The 14,864-nt window shown below is 48.3% G+C and overlaps 1 protein-coding gene across 1 annotated transcript in view; it reads left to right on the top strand.

Moving 5' to 3' along the window:
- The window catches only part of ANO9 (anoctamin 9), a 57,481-nt gene that overhangs the window by 26,073 nt on the left and 16,544 nt on the right, over positions 1 to 14,864 (top strand). Inside the window, exons 6-14 of the mRNA XM_090032334.1 lie at positions 342 to 400; positions 690 to 772; positions 5,008 to 5,142; positions 5,915 to 6,011; positions 6,441 to 6,501; positions 8,556 to 8,638; positions 9,862 to 9,966; positions 12,676 to 12,840; positions 12,941 to 12,977. Coding sequence (XP_089888460.1) covers positions 342 to 400; positions 690 to 772; positions 5,008 to 5,142; positions 5,915 to 6,011; positions 6,441 to 6,501; positions 8,556 to 8,638; positions 9,862 to 9,966; positions 12,676 to 12,840; positions 12,941 to 12,977 — 825 coding nt within the window. The remainder of the gene's footprint in view (positions 1 to 341; positions 401 to 689; positions 773 to 5,007; positions 5,143 to 5,914; positions 6,012 to 6,440; positions 6,502 to 8,555; positions 8,639 to 9,861; positions 9,967 to 12,675; positions 12,841 to 12,940; positions 12,978 to 14,864) is intronic.

The raw sequence follows: 14,864 nt of genomic DNA, 5'->3' as shown, positions 1-14,864 counted from the left end.
GGCACCACAGTGATGTACCCTGCACAACCACCTAAAGAGATGAACTAATGGTTCCAGCCAGACTCTGGTGAGGGTGCCATCACTATCACTCTATAAGCTAACCTCCTCCATGCTACTTGCCTCCACCAACCAAGCAGCACCTCATAATTAGGGACAGACTGATTACTAAATATTCCTTTTCAACACCTGATCAGATTGTCTTAGGGCTCCAGTTCTGTTCTGCAGGAAACTGCCTTTCTTTAAATGCGGGGTGGGTCTTTGGCCTAGGGGTCATCCTGACTACTGGGGAGAAATCATGTTATCCTGTCCTTGCTAACTTTCTTTTCCCTGTCTTGCTTTAGAGAAGCTACAAGACTTGATCAAAAAGAAAGTATTTGAGACTGCATTTCCACTGCATGAGGTGAAGAATGTGAGGGTGCATCAATGGAGAAAGGGATGGGAGGGGAAATGTACATATGTAGATACAGGATAGGAAGCAAGTCTTTGGGCTGAAATGATAAGGGAGATGTAGGAATAGTAGAAGAAGGATCCTTTGGTTGGATGGAGAGATGTCTGGAAGAAAACATACCAACACCTAGTAGCCTCTAGCAGCAGCATGGGAGACCCAGGATTTGCAAGGGGAAAGGGGGAGGGGAAGAGGCTGGCAGGTTGCATTTTATTTTCTGTATCTGATTGAGTTCTTTTATCAGGAAGAAGAACAGAGAGAATTCCTGAAGAATAAATGGGCCCGATGGCGAAGTATGTGTTGCAGACAGCCAATTGAAGAAATCCGGTAACTACACAGAGACACAGAGAATGGGACAGCAAAAGCCACTGTGCAAAATGCCCATCCAGCAAACAGGACCCAGAATATCTTCACTGTGCATGACTCAAGTCACAAAACTCTCTTTGTGGGCTGGACAAACCTCATCTGCTTAATTTTCAATATGTTTAAATGCTGTAGGTTTAGGAACTGAGGATTGTTATGCTAGAACAGAGAAGCAGATAGTCTAATTTAATACTCTTTCTCTGAGGGTAATGAGCTGCAACAGAGAAAGGAATAGCAATTCTATGGTAGGTAGTTTTAGGATAAGCTGCCTTTGGGGACTTCTTCTCCTTTCTACTCTTGTAGCTAGAAGCTGCCTTATGGCCTGAACTAAAAGTCCTGGTTACATTAACTCTTAAAATACTAACTCTGGCCATTCTTATCCATGGCTATAGCTAGACCTTTTGGAAGCCTGCTAAATTTGTGGCCTCCATGGTTTTCTGCAGCAAAAGATTCCATATGTTAATTCAGCGTTTCCTTTTCATTTGCTACATTTCATCTTTGTGGAATGTCCCATTAGTCTTGTACAAGAAGACAGATTTCTGAATCTGCTTTCATCAGGCCATTCATTATAAGAAACAAGGGTGCATGACTGAGGACAAATATAAGGGGACTGCACAAGCATGTAGGGATAAGATCAGGAAGGATAAGATGCCAAGTGAGTTTCAGTTATCAAGGGACACAAAGTAGCAAGAAAAGGTTCTATAAAATATATCAGAAGAGTAGACAAGGGAAGTTATAGATCTGTTGCTAAAACAGGAAAGCAGGGGAAATAACTGGTGAGGCATAAAAAACTGAAGTAATCACTGCCTTCAGTCTTTACATAGAAGAAAAGTTCAGGCCTAAATGAGGAAAGATCAGGTACAACATATTTAGATAAAATAGTTGTATTCAAGTCAGGAGGGCCTCCGGAAATTCACTGTACAGTGCTGAAGGAAGTAGGTAACATAATCTTTGAATTATTGGTAATTATCTTCAGAAATTCATGGAGGACAGAGCAGGTCCCAGAGAAATGGAGAAGGACAAACATGGAAGGCACAGATAGAAGTGTATCTTCCTGGTCTAACTCATGGCACTTCACAGAAAGCACCATGAATTAGACCAATCCTCCCAACTCAACAGTCATTAGCTGTTGTGTTGGGAACGTGGGCAATTGAGCTCAAATTTGGAGCTGATCCAGCAAGAGAGGCTGTGTATCTGCAGCCTCTACCCCTAGCCCCTGCCCTCTTTCCTCTGGCTCCAGTGCTGTCTCAGGAGCAAAGAGGAGACGGAGCTGGAATTGGTGTTTGCCCAGCCTGTGCTGGAGTGGGGGTGGGTAAACTGGAGCCTTCCAAGGTGGAGGGCTCCAATCCACCTGCCTCCACTCTAGCACAGGCTGGGCAAACTCCAATCCAAGGTCCCCTCCCCTCCTTTGTCACTTTCTCCCAACCTGAGACAGTACTGGGAATGGCACTGGGCTGTAGCAGCCCAGCCACTGGAGCAGGCAGAAGTTAATGAAGATGCTCCACTTTGGAGAGCCTTCATTTGTACCCTCATATAATGAGGGTTAATTTGTCACATAATCAGAGTGCTCTGCAGCTGTGCTCTTCTGTTAGGGTATGGCTATAGAGCATTTTCAAAGGGCTGATGACATGACAAATGTAATTTCTGTCTGTGTCCACAAGCTGTCTTAAAGAAGGGAATGAGCAAGATGCAGGAAACTGTAGACTAGTCAGTACAATATCAACTCCTATTATCAATGGTGTTCACTGTTATAATCAATATTCCCAAAAAGAAGTGGTCAAACTGGAAGGAATTAAGAGGAAAGCAACAAGCATGATAAGATATTTATAAATTCTAAGCCAGCAAAAAAGGTTAAAGTTCTCTTTTGATCTCCTCCTGCGTCCCACTGCAAATTTTTGGCCTTTTTTTTGTACTAAAGACTCTAAGATTGGTATTAGATGCTGGAGAATGCTTTGTGGCTTCGAGTGCAAGGGTGAGGGGCTGGAGCAGATGTTCTTCTGGACCCTTGTGAACTTAACATCCTTAACATTGTCACCTGAGATTACAGAGGACTGGACCCTATGATGTAGATTAGGGGCAGGCAATTATTTTGGGTGGAGGGCTGCTTACCCAGTTTTGGCAAGCTGTTGAGGACCGCATGGGTAGCCCCACCCCTTGACAGGTGCCCCGCCCCCTGGTCACCATCTTGGGACCAATGTCCCAGGTCCAGCACTGGTGGGGCCCAAAGCGGGGCATAGGCTGGCAGGGGTCTGTGGAGCTGGGCTGGGCTGCACTAGCAGGAAGAGTGGGGAGCTGGCCTGGCTCCATAGAGCGCCTGCCGGCCGGGACCTCACGTTCCTGCCACTCTGCACTGGTGGCCCCAGGACACCAGTGCAGGCCCCATGCTCCTGCTGGCTCCCGCACCTGCACACCTGCTCACTCCCCAGCCCTGTAGTACAGGCAGGGGGCAGTACACAGCCCCAACCCTCTGCTCACCAGCAGGAAAGAAGCTGATGCTGAGTGCGGGGAAAAGCGGCCCCTTGCCTGCCCCATGACCAGCGCTCCCTGATGCAGGTGCTTGCAGCCCACACGAGGCTGTCTGGAGCAGGCACAGGCAGCCCCACATGGGCTGCAAGCGGCTACAGTGCAGGGTGCTGGCCATGGGGTGAGCGAGGGGCCGCTTTTCCCCACACTCAGCACTAGCTTGTAACATGGCCCTGCTGCCAGCTTGGGCTCCATGCCAGCTCCGGGCTTGCCCATCAGCAGCAGCAACTACGGCCCCGCCGCTTGCCATGCCGGGCAGTGTTGGCTGCTGCTGGCCGCCCAGAGCTCACGTGCTGGGTAGCCCAGAGGTGGCAGTGGTAAACACTGTCCAGTGCAGCAAGCAGGGGGGCCGCAGCTGCTGTCTCCACATGCATCCCTGAGGAGCAAGCCTGGAGCTGGTGCGGAGCCCAGGATGGCAGTGGGGCCAGGTTACAAGGTGGTGCTGAGTGTGGGGTAGGGAAAAGTAGCCCCTTGCCTGCCCTGTGGCCAGAAGCCTGCGCTGCAGGTGCTCGCAGCCCAAGCAGGGCTGTCTGGAGGAGACACAGGCAGCTCCACATGGGCTGCGAGCACCTGCAGCACAGGGTGCTGGTCATGGGGCGGGGGACAGGCCTCTTTTCCCCGCTCCAAGAAGTAGCCCGGGGAAAAGCTGAGTGTGGAAGGGGAAAAGCAACCTCTCGCCCGCCCTGTGCCCAGTGTTCCCTGCTGCAGGCACTTGCAGCTCATGCGGGGCTGTCTGGAGCAGGCACAGGCAGCCCCACATGGGCTGAGAGTGGCTTCAGCACGAGGCACTGGCCACAGGGTGGGGGAGGGGCCACTCCCCCCCCCCCCCCCCGTGCTCAGCTTTCCCCCAGGCCAGTTATCCCCCAGCTCCTTTGCTGCCTGGGGTCCTCCCCTGCCTTTCCCCACCCCCGGCCCCCCTAACCTCCCTTCCCCCTTACCTGAGGTTCTGGCTGGGGCAGCCATGTGGTCCCGCGCCAGAAGCCCCTGCTGGGGCTTCCGGCAGGGGAGCGGGGCCGGGGGGCCCTGCTGTTGTGGGAGCTCATATCACTTTTTGAATAGGGTGACCTCTACTGAACAGTTACAGAAGAAGCCACATAAATAATGCCTATATTATTCCCTCTTTCCAGTCTCAACCATCTTTTTAACTTTTAGACCATTATTACACATTGAATAGTGATCTTCCCTAAACTATTCACAGTGATCCCCAAATTTTCTCTATGTTGTCAGAAAATCATTTAAAACTCATGTAAGAATAGTTCCAATTATCCCCTCCATTGTTCAACACTTTGCACTTGTCAATACCAAACTTCATCTGTAGCAGTACTGCCCATTCTTCTAAGTTAATCTCATCCTACTGAAGCCCCTTGTTTGTGTTCTCCCCTGGTTTGACTCCACTGATAAAGTTCTTGTGTTTTCAGGAAATGGTGGCATCTTACAGCTCATTCCCGTTTCCCAAACTGTTTATAAATCAGTTGTATGCCAAATCTATCCTCACTGTGGAAATACTTGGCCACTGAACAGCATACTTGATCTTGATGGAAATTCCAAAGGAAAGATCCAAGTGGGAAGAACATTACCAAAGGACATTTTACAGTTAACTTTCCCAACATTTGCCAGTTTAGTGCTAGATGAAATCTTTGTGAAGACTGGTTTTCAGCTCTGGCCTTGTCTTTCAGGTTGTATTTTGGGGAGAAGGTGGCTCTGTATTTTGCCTGGCTGGGCTGGTACACCTGCATCCTGTCTCTAGCTGCTTTTCCAGGCCTGCTCCTCTTCATATATGGAATCATTTATTTCAATTCCAGTCAAGTCAGGCAAGTGCAACAAGAGGTTACTGTGTGCATAGACCTAGGCATGTCAAGCACATGAGCCTGTGTGCCCAAACGTGCAGAGGTATGTGTGGCTAGAGAAACTCAGGAGGTAAGGATTTTTGTGGGTGATGTCTTTTATTAGACCAATTGCATAGTTGGTATGTAGTTAGCCAAAATTCTGAACGCAAGGCATTCTTCAGAAAGTTACCTATTGTGTATATCATGGCATTCAATACTGGAGCTAAATCCTATGAGCATGGAACTGCTTATGTCTGCTATGTGAGTTCTGCATGCAGAGGGTTTGCAAAGTCCACTTAATGGAATAAATAGGTCTCCATCAGAAACATTGCAGCAGCCCTCTAACTCTCTGGTGGTTATCTGAATGGTCCATGACCTGTAGTCATATGGCTCCTATTGAGTTCACCTGAATGTGCAAGGATACAGCCCCATACAGAGTTTGGCTCACTTTAACTAATATCATGTCTGCTCTGGATGGAAGGAATAGATTTTAGGCAATGGGCAACAGATGGTCAAATGCATCCACACTTCCATGTGGGGATTTGTGGACACCTCTCTGAGGAGGTTTGTCAAGGGGAAGATCCCCCTGGCATTAGTATCTGAGAGCTACACATAAAGCTTTATGCTGGCCATTACTTGGGAAATGACCCTGCAATCTCTCCTTTGGTTGATGGATGTAATGGATGTATAGAACAAATAAATGATGGGTTGGGTAGAAAAGCAATTGCTTTGTTCCTTACATGCTTTCCTGTTACAGCAAAGAGATTTGTGAAGCCAACACCACCATCATGTGCCCACTCTGTGACCAGAAGTGCCCATTCTGGCATCTGTCTGACACTTGTATTTATGCCAAGGTATGTAAATGCTGTCTACATGTCCTTGTTGCCAGTTGCTGCTATGCTTGGACCTCAGTGTTGTAATCCCAGATCAACTAGTGCCTTAAAGCTATGTGCCCAAGGAGTTCTCCCTAGTGTTCACCAGCCCCCTGCCATACATGAGGGAATTACAGCCATATTTGTTGGCTCTTTTTTTCTGAGAGGCAAGGGCTCTCTAGGCTCAGGTTGCAAAGATCCCTCAGCTTGGCTTTTTCTATCCCACCTAGGATATCCTTAACCTTTGTGGCCAGTCTTTGGCTGGGCCGCAGAGGCCTGATGCTATGCTGTCCCACGGGGGCCTGAGTCCCTTCTGCAAGACACATACCTCTTCCATCTTTTGGAAATGGTCTGCTCTGCTGGTGCCCAGCTCTTTCATGATCCCTTTTTCCTTTGTCTCTTCTTTTCCAGGTTACTCACCTGGTTGACAATGAGGGGACTGTTCTATTCGCAATATTCATGGCTCTGTGGGGTAGGTTTCAGCAGCTCTTATAATAAGGGTTTGAACAATCTACAGTCATGGCAACCTGGTTTCTACAGTAGTTCATTCAGAGCCTAATAACATCTGTTTTGCCTCGAAGGCTGGTGTCATTTTACCACCTGCTCATTTTACCAGGGAAGGGGAATTGGTGAAATTCTGAGAGATTACTTATGGTGATACTTTCAACTTTACATCAGTATTTGAAATCCAGATGTAGATGTTCCCATCTGACAGTCACTGGGCAGGCTTCAGAGGCCTCCATCACTGTCTGTGGTGCATCACTCACCTTCATCACAGCCAGCTGTGGTATAACACTCCTTGTCTCACTCAAGACACATCCTGTCTCTACCACCTAGTGATTCACACATCTCACATAACAGCTCAGGCTCACAACCCAAATCTCAGCGGACCATATAGTCCACCTTGGGCCACTCCTCACTCGTGAGTCCTTAGCACCATTGTGTCCATGGCCGTTGATACCCCTCCTGCAGGGAAGCAAAGACAGTGGAATCCAAGCCCACCCACGTCCTCTGTAGTCCAGTCCAAGAAGCCTGTAATAAGCATCAGAAAACTGCTGCTTTCTCAGGCCACTACCTACCTTCTTAACTGGGCAGCTTTTTCCCTTTCCATTGCTTTTCAGCTTGTAGCTCTGCCACCTCCGTCAAGGCAGCCTGCCATCCCTCCATCTGCTGCCACCATTTTGCCTGAGTCTTTTAGGCCACGTCTACATGAAACACTGACTGTGCAGTAACAACTGCTAAGTCAGTGTCTTGTGAGATGTGGCCTTATAGCAGATGTTTCTGTTCAAGTAAATGGTCATAGAGGGCACATCTACCCCCTGACTGCACATTTGGTACTGCAGTTGTTTAGGACTTGCTTTATCAGTACCCACCTTACGTTGTACTGCACAGTCCCAGCGGCACACAGTCATTTTGAGATGCCATATTGGCATAGCGACGAGCTGCAGCAACATAGCTTGGTCCCTCCAGCAATGTAGCATCTCCTGTAGATGGGCCCAGAAAGAGGCAATTAGGCCCACCCTTAACCCTTTCTGGGCTACTGCTGGATAAGGGTGTGTATACCATATCACAGTGAAGCAGTGTGGGATGAGTTTGGTGGACCATCTCTCCGTGGGCTTTAAATACTCCAATGGCAATAGCCTCTAGGCACATAATCCAGTTCGACTGGCCTGGATGGAAATTGAAGAGGTGGTTTCAGAATTTGCTGTGGGCCTATTCCAAGGGACTCAGGAAAATAAACCTGAATTAACTAAAGGTGCCAAATTAATTGGATTATTTAAACAGGATTAGGCCTCTGGGGTGCAGACTTTTATGCAGCGTGAAAGTGGCTCTAATTCCATTTAGTTTGTTTTGCTTTGTATAGCCAGGTAAGCTAACTCGAATTAAAGTCATTACTCATCTTAATAAGATCATCCACCCAGGGGAATTAATTCAGTTTAATCATTCCACTCTAAAAGTCAATTCAGATTAATTTTTCTGAGTGTCTCCATGTAGATAAGGCCTGTAAATCAGAACCGTTTCCTCTGATTTATACCAGGGGCCTTTCTCATCATTATAGCCGCCCAGAGTCCCAACATAAACCTCATGCATCTCCATTTCCCCCACTACTACCCCAGGCTGTACTCTCTGCCCTGTAGGTGCTGCAGGGCAAAGCATAGAATGCTTTGCCAGTAGGGGGAGGTCCCTTCCAGAGCAAAGATGAGGGGGAACCTGTGAATGGGAGTCTGTTACACAAAGGAGAGGGAGTCCACTCAGCCCCATCTGGGAACCTCATTCTAGATTGTCCCCATGGTCCCAATTCTTTCCCTTGTGGGCTCATCTACTGGGGGGTCCAGGTGACCTTCTTTCATGCTGGGCATTTAACCTGATTTCCAGTCTGCTCAGGAGCCCTTCCCACTTCTAGCCTGCAGGGAGGACGTGGGTGCTCTTGTGAATGTTCCACAATGCCCTTGTCTCCAAGGGAAGGAGGTGTCTCTGGTCTATGGCACCCTTTCTGAGCATGCTATTTTTTAATTACACCTGCAGCCACTTTGTTCCTGGAAATGTGGAAGAGAAAGAGGGCTGACGTGGTCAGTGGCTGGGAACTGTATGGCTGGGATGAAGATGAGGTGAGAATGAGGTTCTCTTCTTCACTGTCTTCTTCTCTCTTTGCTCCCTCCCTGTGCTGTCATCTTCACTGTCTTCTTCTCTCCTTGCTCCCTCCCTGTGCTGTCATCTTTCTTGACAGGACCAAGGTAAAAATCTAGCTGTGTGCTGGCAAATGGAGCAGAAAGGCACTGCTGAAAGGACACTTGGAGCTGGGCTTCCAGTTTGCAGTATGGGGCAGGAAGGGAAGTGTCACCCTGCTGGATTCCTAACAGGGACCAGTGGAGCACAGTGGGAGGAGTGGGGACTTCAGATCTTCTTGAGGTTTTTAGGAGAGAAAGGCAAGTCTCAAGAAATGTTCTCCTTGCTGTACCCTTAGATGCAGATCTTCCCCCGCAGATGCACACCACAGTAACTGTGCTGTCACTTCTGACGTAAAGCAACAGCCCTGTAGGCACACAATATAAGACAGGGTGATTTCCAGGAACATGTGAGCCTGGCCAAGTTATCTGGAGACTCCATTACTTCTATGACTTCTGCTGCACTTCTTAGAGCACTACTGGGATCCTGCTCCATAAGAACCAAACCCAGAAAATGAGGTGGGGAATCTCCCTGCCTCTGGTCTCAAGTGCCCCAAAGACAGGCAGCTTGAGAGCAGAAGCTTGGTTGCCTCAGGGTGGTTTCACAGCTCCATTTCCATGTTTGGCATATGCAGGGCAGGATCCTGTGGCAGGATACGCTGCTCAGGAATGCTCTAAGGTGCACTCTGAAAGCTGTATAAACACAGCCTAGGCCAGCCAGGGTGAGAAAGTCCAAGCTCAATGCTGCAAGTTACTTCCTTTTGGGTTTACCACAATAGAGTCCTGTTTCTCTTCTACCTGCTGGTACCTGTCATAATGTCCCATGCTAAAATTTTCATTGACATAAGGTGCAGTACCTTATGTTGCCCCATGTCTTGCATTCCCCTAAAGCAGGGTTTGGCAACTTATGGCCCATAGGCCAGATCCAGCCCACAGAGCTGTGTGGTAAAGTGGGAGGGAGCAGGACTTTTGTAGTAGTGGGAGCTTTGCCCACACCACAGCTGGACAGAGGAGAGAAGCAGCAGCAGTGGTGGTGGCAGCAACTGCGGCCAGTTGCTAGCCTGTCTCCAACCTAAGCTGGGTCATTTTGGCTTGCCAGCTGAAAACATTACTACCAATGCCCCTAGTGCATGACTTTAATATTCATTCTTTTCCTGTTTCCTCAGGAGGAGCTGGCCTTGGAGCTTATCAATAACCCAGAATATGATCTCCAGAAGTATCAGCACTCATATTTCCGCAGTATGATTGTGCTCCTCCTGGTCCTGCTTACAGTAGGTGCTATTACTGTTGCCTAACTAGCCATTTCCAAATGCCTATGGATGTTTACAACATTAAGCTATAGGAGAAATCATGCATGTGGCTTGTATCTCTTTTGGATGGCTGTCTCACTTGCAATGGGAATGCCATAGAGAAGCAATTGCAGGGTGACTAATTATCTCAGGAGCTTGGTGATCGGCTGGGCCTTCCCAAGTAGCCAGTTAGGTTCAGAACCAAGGTGGTAGAAACTTGGTGATTTCAGTCTAGCTCCTAAAACACAAGGACCCAGTGGCCTAGCTCATACTCTACATTGATCCCATGTGCCACCAGGGATCTTGGCTGGTGGCTTCTCCATGGAGCCATCACCACAGGCATGTATCTGGCACATTTATGCCCACCCCTGACTTCTTATTGAGGTTCTGACTGCACTTTTCATAGTTTCATAGTTTCTAGGGTCAGAAGAGACCTGAGCAGATCATCTAGTCCGACCCCCTGCCATGGCAGGAAAGAGTACTGGGGTCAAACGACCCCAGCAAGATGTTCATCTAACCTCCTCTTAAAAACCCCCAGGGTAGGAGCCAGCACCACTTCTCTTGGAAGTTGGTTCCAGACCCTAGCCGCTCTGACCGTGAAGTAGCGCCTCCTGATATCTAACTTAAACCTACCCTCTGCCAGCTTGTGACCGTTATTCCTGGTCACTCCTGGCGGTGCTCGGGGGAACAGGGACTCCCCCAATGCCTGCTGATCCCCCCTGACTAGTTTATAACAGGCCACAAGATCCCCCCTCAGCCTTCTCTTTTGGAGGCTGAACAGGTTCAGGTCCCGTAGCCTCTCCTCATAGGGCCTGCCCTGTTGTCCCCTGATCATATGAGTGGCCTCCTCTGGACCCTCTCCATGCTGTCGACATCCCTCTTGAAGTGCAGTGCCCAGAACTGGACGCAGTACTCCAACTGCGGCCTGACCAGCGCTGCATAGAGGGGGAGGATCACCTCTTTGGACCTGCTTGAGATGCATCTGTGGATGCATGACAAGGTACGGTTGGCCTTCCTGACTGCCTCCCCACACTGCCGGCCCATGTTCATCTTGGAGTCAATGATGACCCCAAGATCCTTTTCTGCCTCCATGCTGACAAGAGGGGAGTTCCCTAACCTGTAGGTGTGGTGCCGGTTGTTCCTCCTGAGGTGCATCACCTTGCACTTGTCTGTGTTGAAACCCATCCTATTCTCATCCGCCCACCCTTGTAACCTGTCTAGGTCTGATTGTAGCCTGTTGCATCCTTCCAGTGTGCCCACATCCCCCCACATCTTAGTGTCATCAGCAAATTTGAACAGGGTGCTTTTTACCCCCTCGTCCAAATCACTGATGAAGATGTTGAACAGTGCGGGCCCGAGGACCGAGCCCTGCGGAGCCCGACTGCCCACGTCCTTCCAGGTTGAGAAGGACCCATCCACTACCACCCTCTGGGTGCGGCCCTCCAGCCAGTTGGCGACCCATTTGACTGTGTGGGTGTCTACACCACAGCCCCCCAGTTTCTTAATGAGAACGGGGTGAGAGACAGTGTCAAAAGCCTTCTGGAAGTCCAGGAAGATTATATCCACTGCTACCCCTGCATCTAATGATCTGGTGATCTGATCGTAAAAGGCCACCAGGTTGGTCTGACATGACCTGCCACTGATGAACCCATGTTGGTTGCCCCTAAGCATGCAGTCCCCAGCTGGCCCCTCCTGGATGTGTGCCAGCATAATTTTCTCAAACAGCTTGCCTAGGATTGAGGTAAGACTAACCGGCCTATAGTTTCCTGGGTCCTCCTTCCTGCCTTTTTTGAAGATGGGAACCACGTTGGCCCTCTTCCAGTCCTCCGGTACCTCACCAGAGCACCACACTTATTTATTTTTGCACACACCATCCATGGCCCACCAAGACCTGGGACCTCCTGTTCGACCTCCTTCTGGCCCTGGCCAAGCTGGCCATTTATTTCACCAGGAAGGAGGCTCTGGCCAGGAGGGTCCCTGGGAACTGCGGGGCCATTTTCCTGGGTCTCCTCCATTCCTGTCTCCAAGCGAAGCACCACTGAGCAGTAGCTGCCAGCTCTTTGGCCACCTTTGAGAGTCAGTGGACGCTGTCTGGGGTGCTCTGCTTGGTGTCCTCCGAGGGTAAACTATTTTTGAACGTCTAGCCCATGTGCACACTCCTTTTTTCATTTTTTTGTCCCGCATAATCAGTTGGTGCTCTTGTTTTCTCTCACCGCTTCACTGAGTGGCAGCTCTAAGTAATGTAGTGGTCATATGCCCATGTGTCCAAGGTCATCAAATAGGCCTAAAACACAAGGATCCACATCAGAGTTGACATTACCTGGCACAGACTGTGTGAACATGGGCAATGAGCTATCCTATTAGCCCACTGGGGCACAAGCCAAGCACACTTGCAGGGTAGTACAGTAACTGTGTAGGAAATGTTTTTTGCTGCTGGGCATAATTTTCCTCTTTGGATAATTCAGGAGCTTCTACAGTATTATAGACTCACACTGGAGTGGAAGGGAGGCAACTCCTGGTGTGGCAAAAGCCAGTTTCTAGTACATACACCCAGTCATTTCCCCACATCTACTCTGTTTGGTCAGCTTCCCCCAACTGCTTTATTACCTCCTCTCCATTCCCCCAGCAACATGTTCTGCTGACTCCTGGATCTAATCCCTCCCAGGTTCTAATGACACCTCCAACCTACAGATAATCGTGCTGATAGGGATCGCCCACGCGCTTGTCATCTACCGTGTGGTGGCCACCGTGATCTTCAGCCAGAGTGACTCTGACTTAATACAAGAACAGGCCAACACACTGGCGGTGTTGACTGGGGCTGTGTTGCATTACATAACCATTGTCATCATGACCAAGGTATGGTGCAGCATGGGATGGCATCTCTCCTCTCCTTTCTGCCATCCACCCCCCAGTCCCATCACTGGTCTTTCATTTTGTTCTCCCTCCTCCTTTGCAGGTGAACAGATATATGGCGCTCTTCCTCTGTGACCTGGGTAAGGGGAACCCTTTGTTATATTCACTGTAGACACCACCAGCACAGCCAGCTGGCACCCATCTGAACAGTATTTATTTGTGGATTGATAAAAAACCCTCCCTACAGAAACATGAGTTTGATCTTATAGCAACATCCTGTTCAAGGCAAGATCAGCCCTATCTAAATGATTACGGACAAATGTTTGTCTAATTTGTGTTTAAAAACTTCCAAGTGGTGCAGATTTCACTACCTCTCTTAACAATTTGTTCCAATGCTTAGTCACCCTTGGAGTTAGAAACTGCTTCCTAATATCCAACCTAGATTTTTACTGTTGCAAATGAAGTCTGTTATTTCTTGTCCTGTCCCCTGTGAATCCAGAGAATAGCTGGTCTATTTGTAGCAGCCCATTTTGTATTTGAAGGCTATTATCAATCCCACCTTAGGAAAAGGCAGGTCTCCCAGAAAACCAGCACCCCAGTCACAGGGGTCTCCAGAGAGCAAAGTTAGCACTTTGACTGTAATCCAGATGTGAATAGGAAACCAATGTGTGCATAGCAATCTATACACTGGTTCAGGCTGAGTAAATTCAAATTTTAGTGGACGGTAAGGAATACAACAAAGAAAAAAAACTGTCTCTCAAGCCATTACTTTTTACTATGATACCAGATAGATCTTAGCAGCAGGTAGGAATGAAAAGAATACACATATGCTATTGCACTTGATTATTTTTCCAGGTACGTTGACTTAGATTTATTTATACAGATGGGCACAGGTCATCTAAAAACTGAAGTCTATCTTTTGCAAGGCCTGGTTTCATAGTTTCATAGTTAGTAGGGTCGGAAGGGACCTGAGCAGATCATCAAATCCAACCCCCTGCCATGGCAAGAAAGAGTGTTCCCGAGGTCCTCATATTGGACAACAGAACTCAATTTACCACTGAGTTACTCCTAGTTTGCAGAAAACTTAGATTTTAAACATCACACTAGCAGTCCTCACTATGGTTAGAGCAACAGAGAAGCTGAGAGAGCAGTACAGACTCTGAAACAGCTTCTGTGTAGATACAGTGATCCATATCCGGCACTCCTGACATATCGATCTATGCCATTGGCATCAGGATTCTCCCCGGCTGAATGGTTTATGGGACAGCGAGTTAGGACACTATTAACTATAGCACCAGTGCAGCTTAACCTTAGATGGCCCAACCTACAAGAATTTAAGAAACAAGATGCTGAACAAAAACTGCTGCAGCAAAAAAACTTCAATATTTGATACAGAGCAAACCACTACCAGACCTGCTGCCAGGGAAGAAAGTTTGGCTCAAAAGTTTCCAAATGCTTGGAACTGTCCAAAATATGGCAGATACCCCTGGGTTTACTTAGTGGGTACTCCAAAAGGCTGACTCAGCCTTTCTGGAATATACTGAAGAGGAAATTGGGTTCCTCTTCAGTATATTCTACCTCAACATAAAAAGGATCAACCACCAAAAGGAACAGGGGCAGAGCATGAAAATGAATCTCCTCCTCAAGGAAGTGAGTCAGAAGGCTGTTAGATAGGAACTCTGAAGAATTTAGAACAAGGTCTGGAAGACCAAGCAGACCTCTGCAGACTTGACCTCTGAGCATCCATTTATAGTTTTAGGTGTATATGTTGGTTGGCTGGTATAGCAGCACAAATAGTTTTACGGGGTGTAGTTTGTTGTTAATCATTTATAATGAGCTGTAATCTAATCTTGTTCTTTGTAAAGAAAGGGATATGTGGAGCGATCACAGAGTTCTGGTCTTCTACACCCCCTAGACAGGCTGTAGTTGGGGGTCTGTAATAAAGGTTAGGTAGTCCCTGGTGAGGAGCCAGATTACAACCTACATGATAGCTGCATGTGTCTCTGTCTCCTTCACACCATGGTATC

The sequence above is a fragment of the Crocodylus siamensis genome, chromosome 2, assembly GCF_052110815.1.
Source record: "Crocodylus siamensis isolate JL-2025a chromosome 2, ASM5211081v1, whole genome shotgun sequence".
In the NCBI taxonomy this organism is placed as follows: Eukaryota; Metazoa; Chordata; order Crocodylia; family Crocodylidae; genus Crocodylus; species Crocodylus siamensis.
Note: the sequence above shows the minus strand (reverse complement) of the source record. Positions and strands in the feature narration are given on the sequence as shown.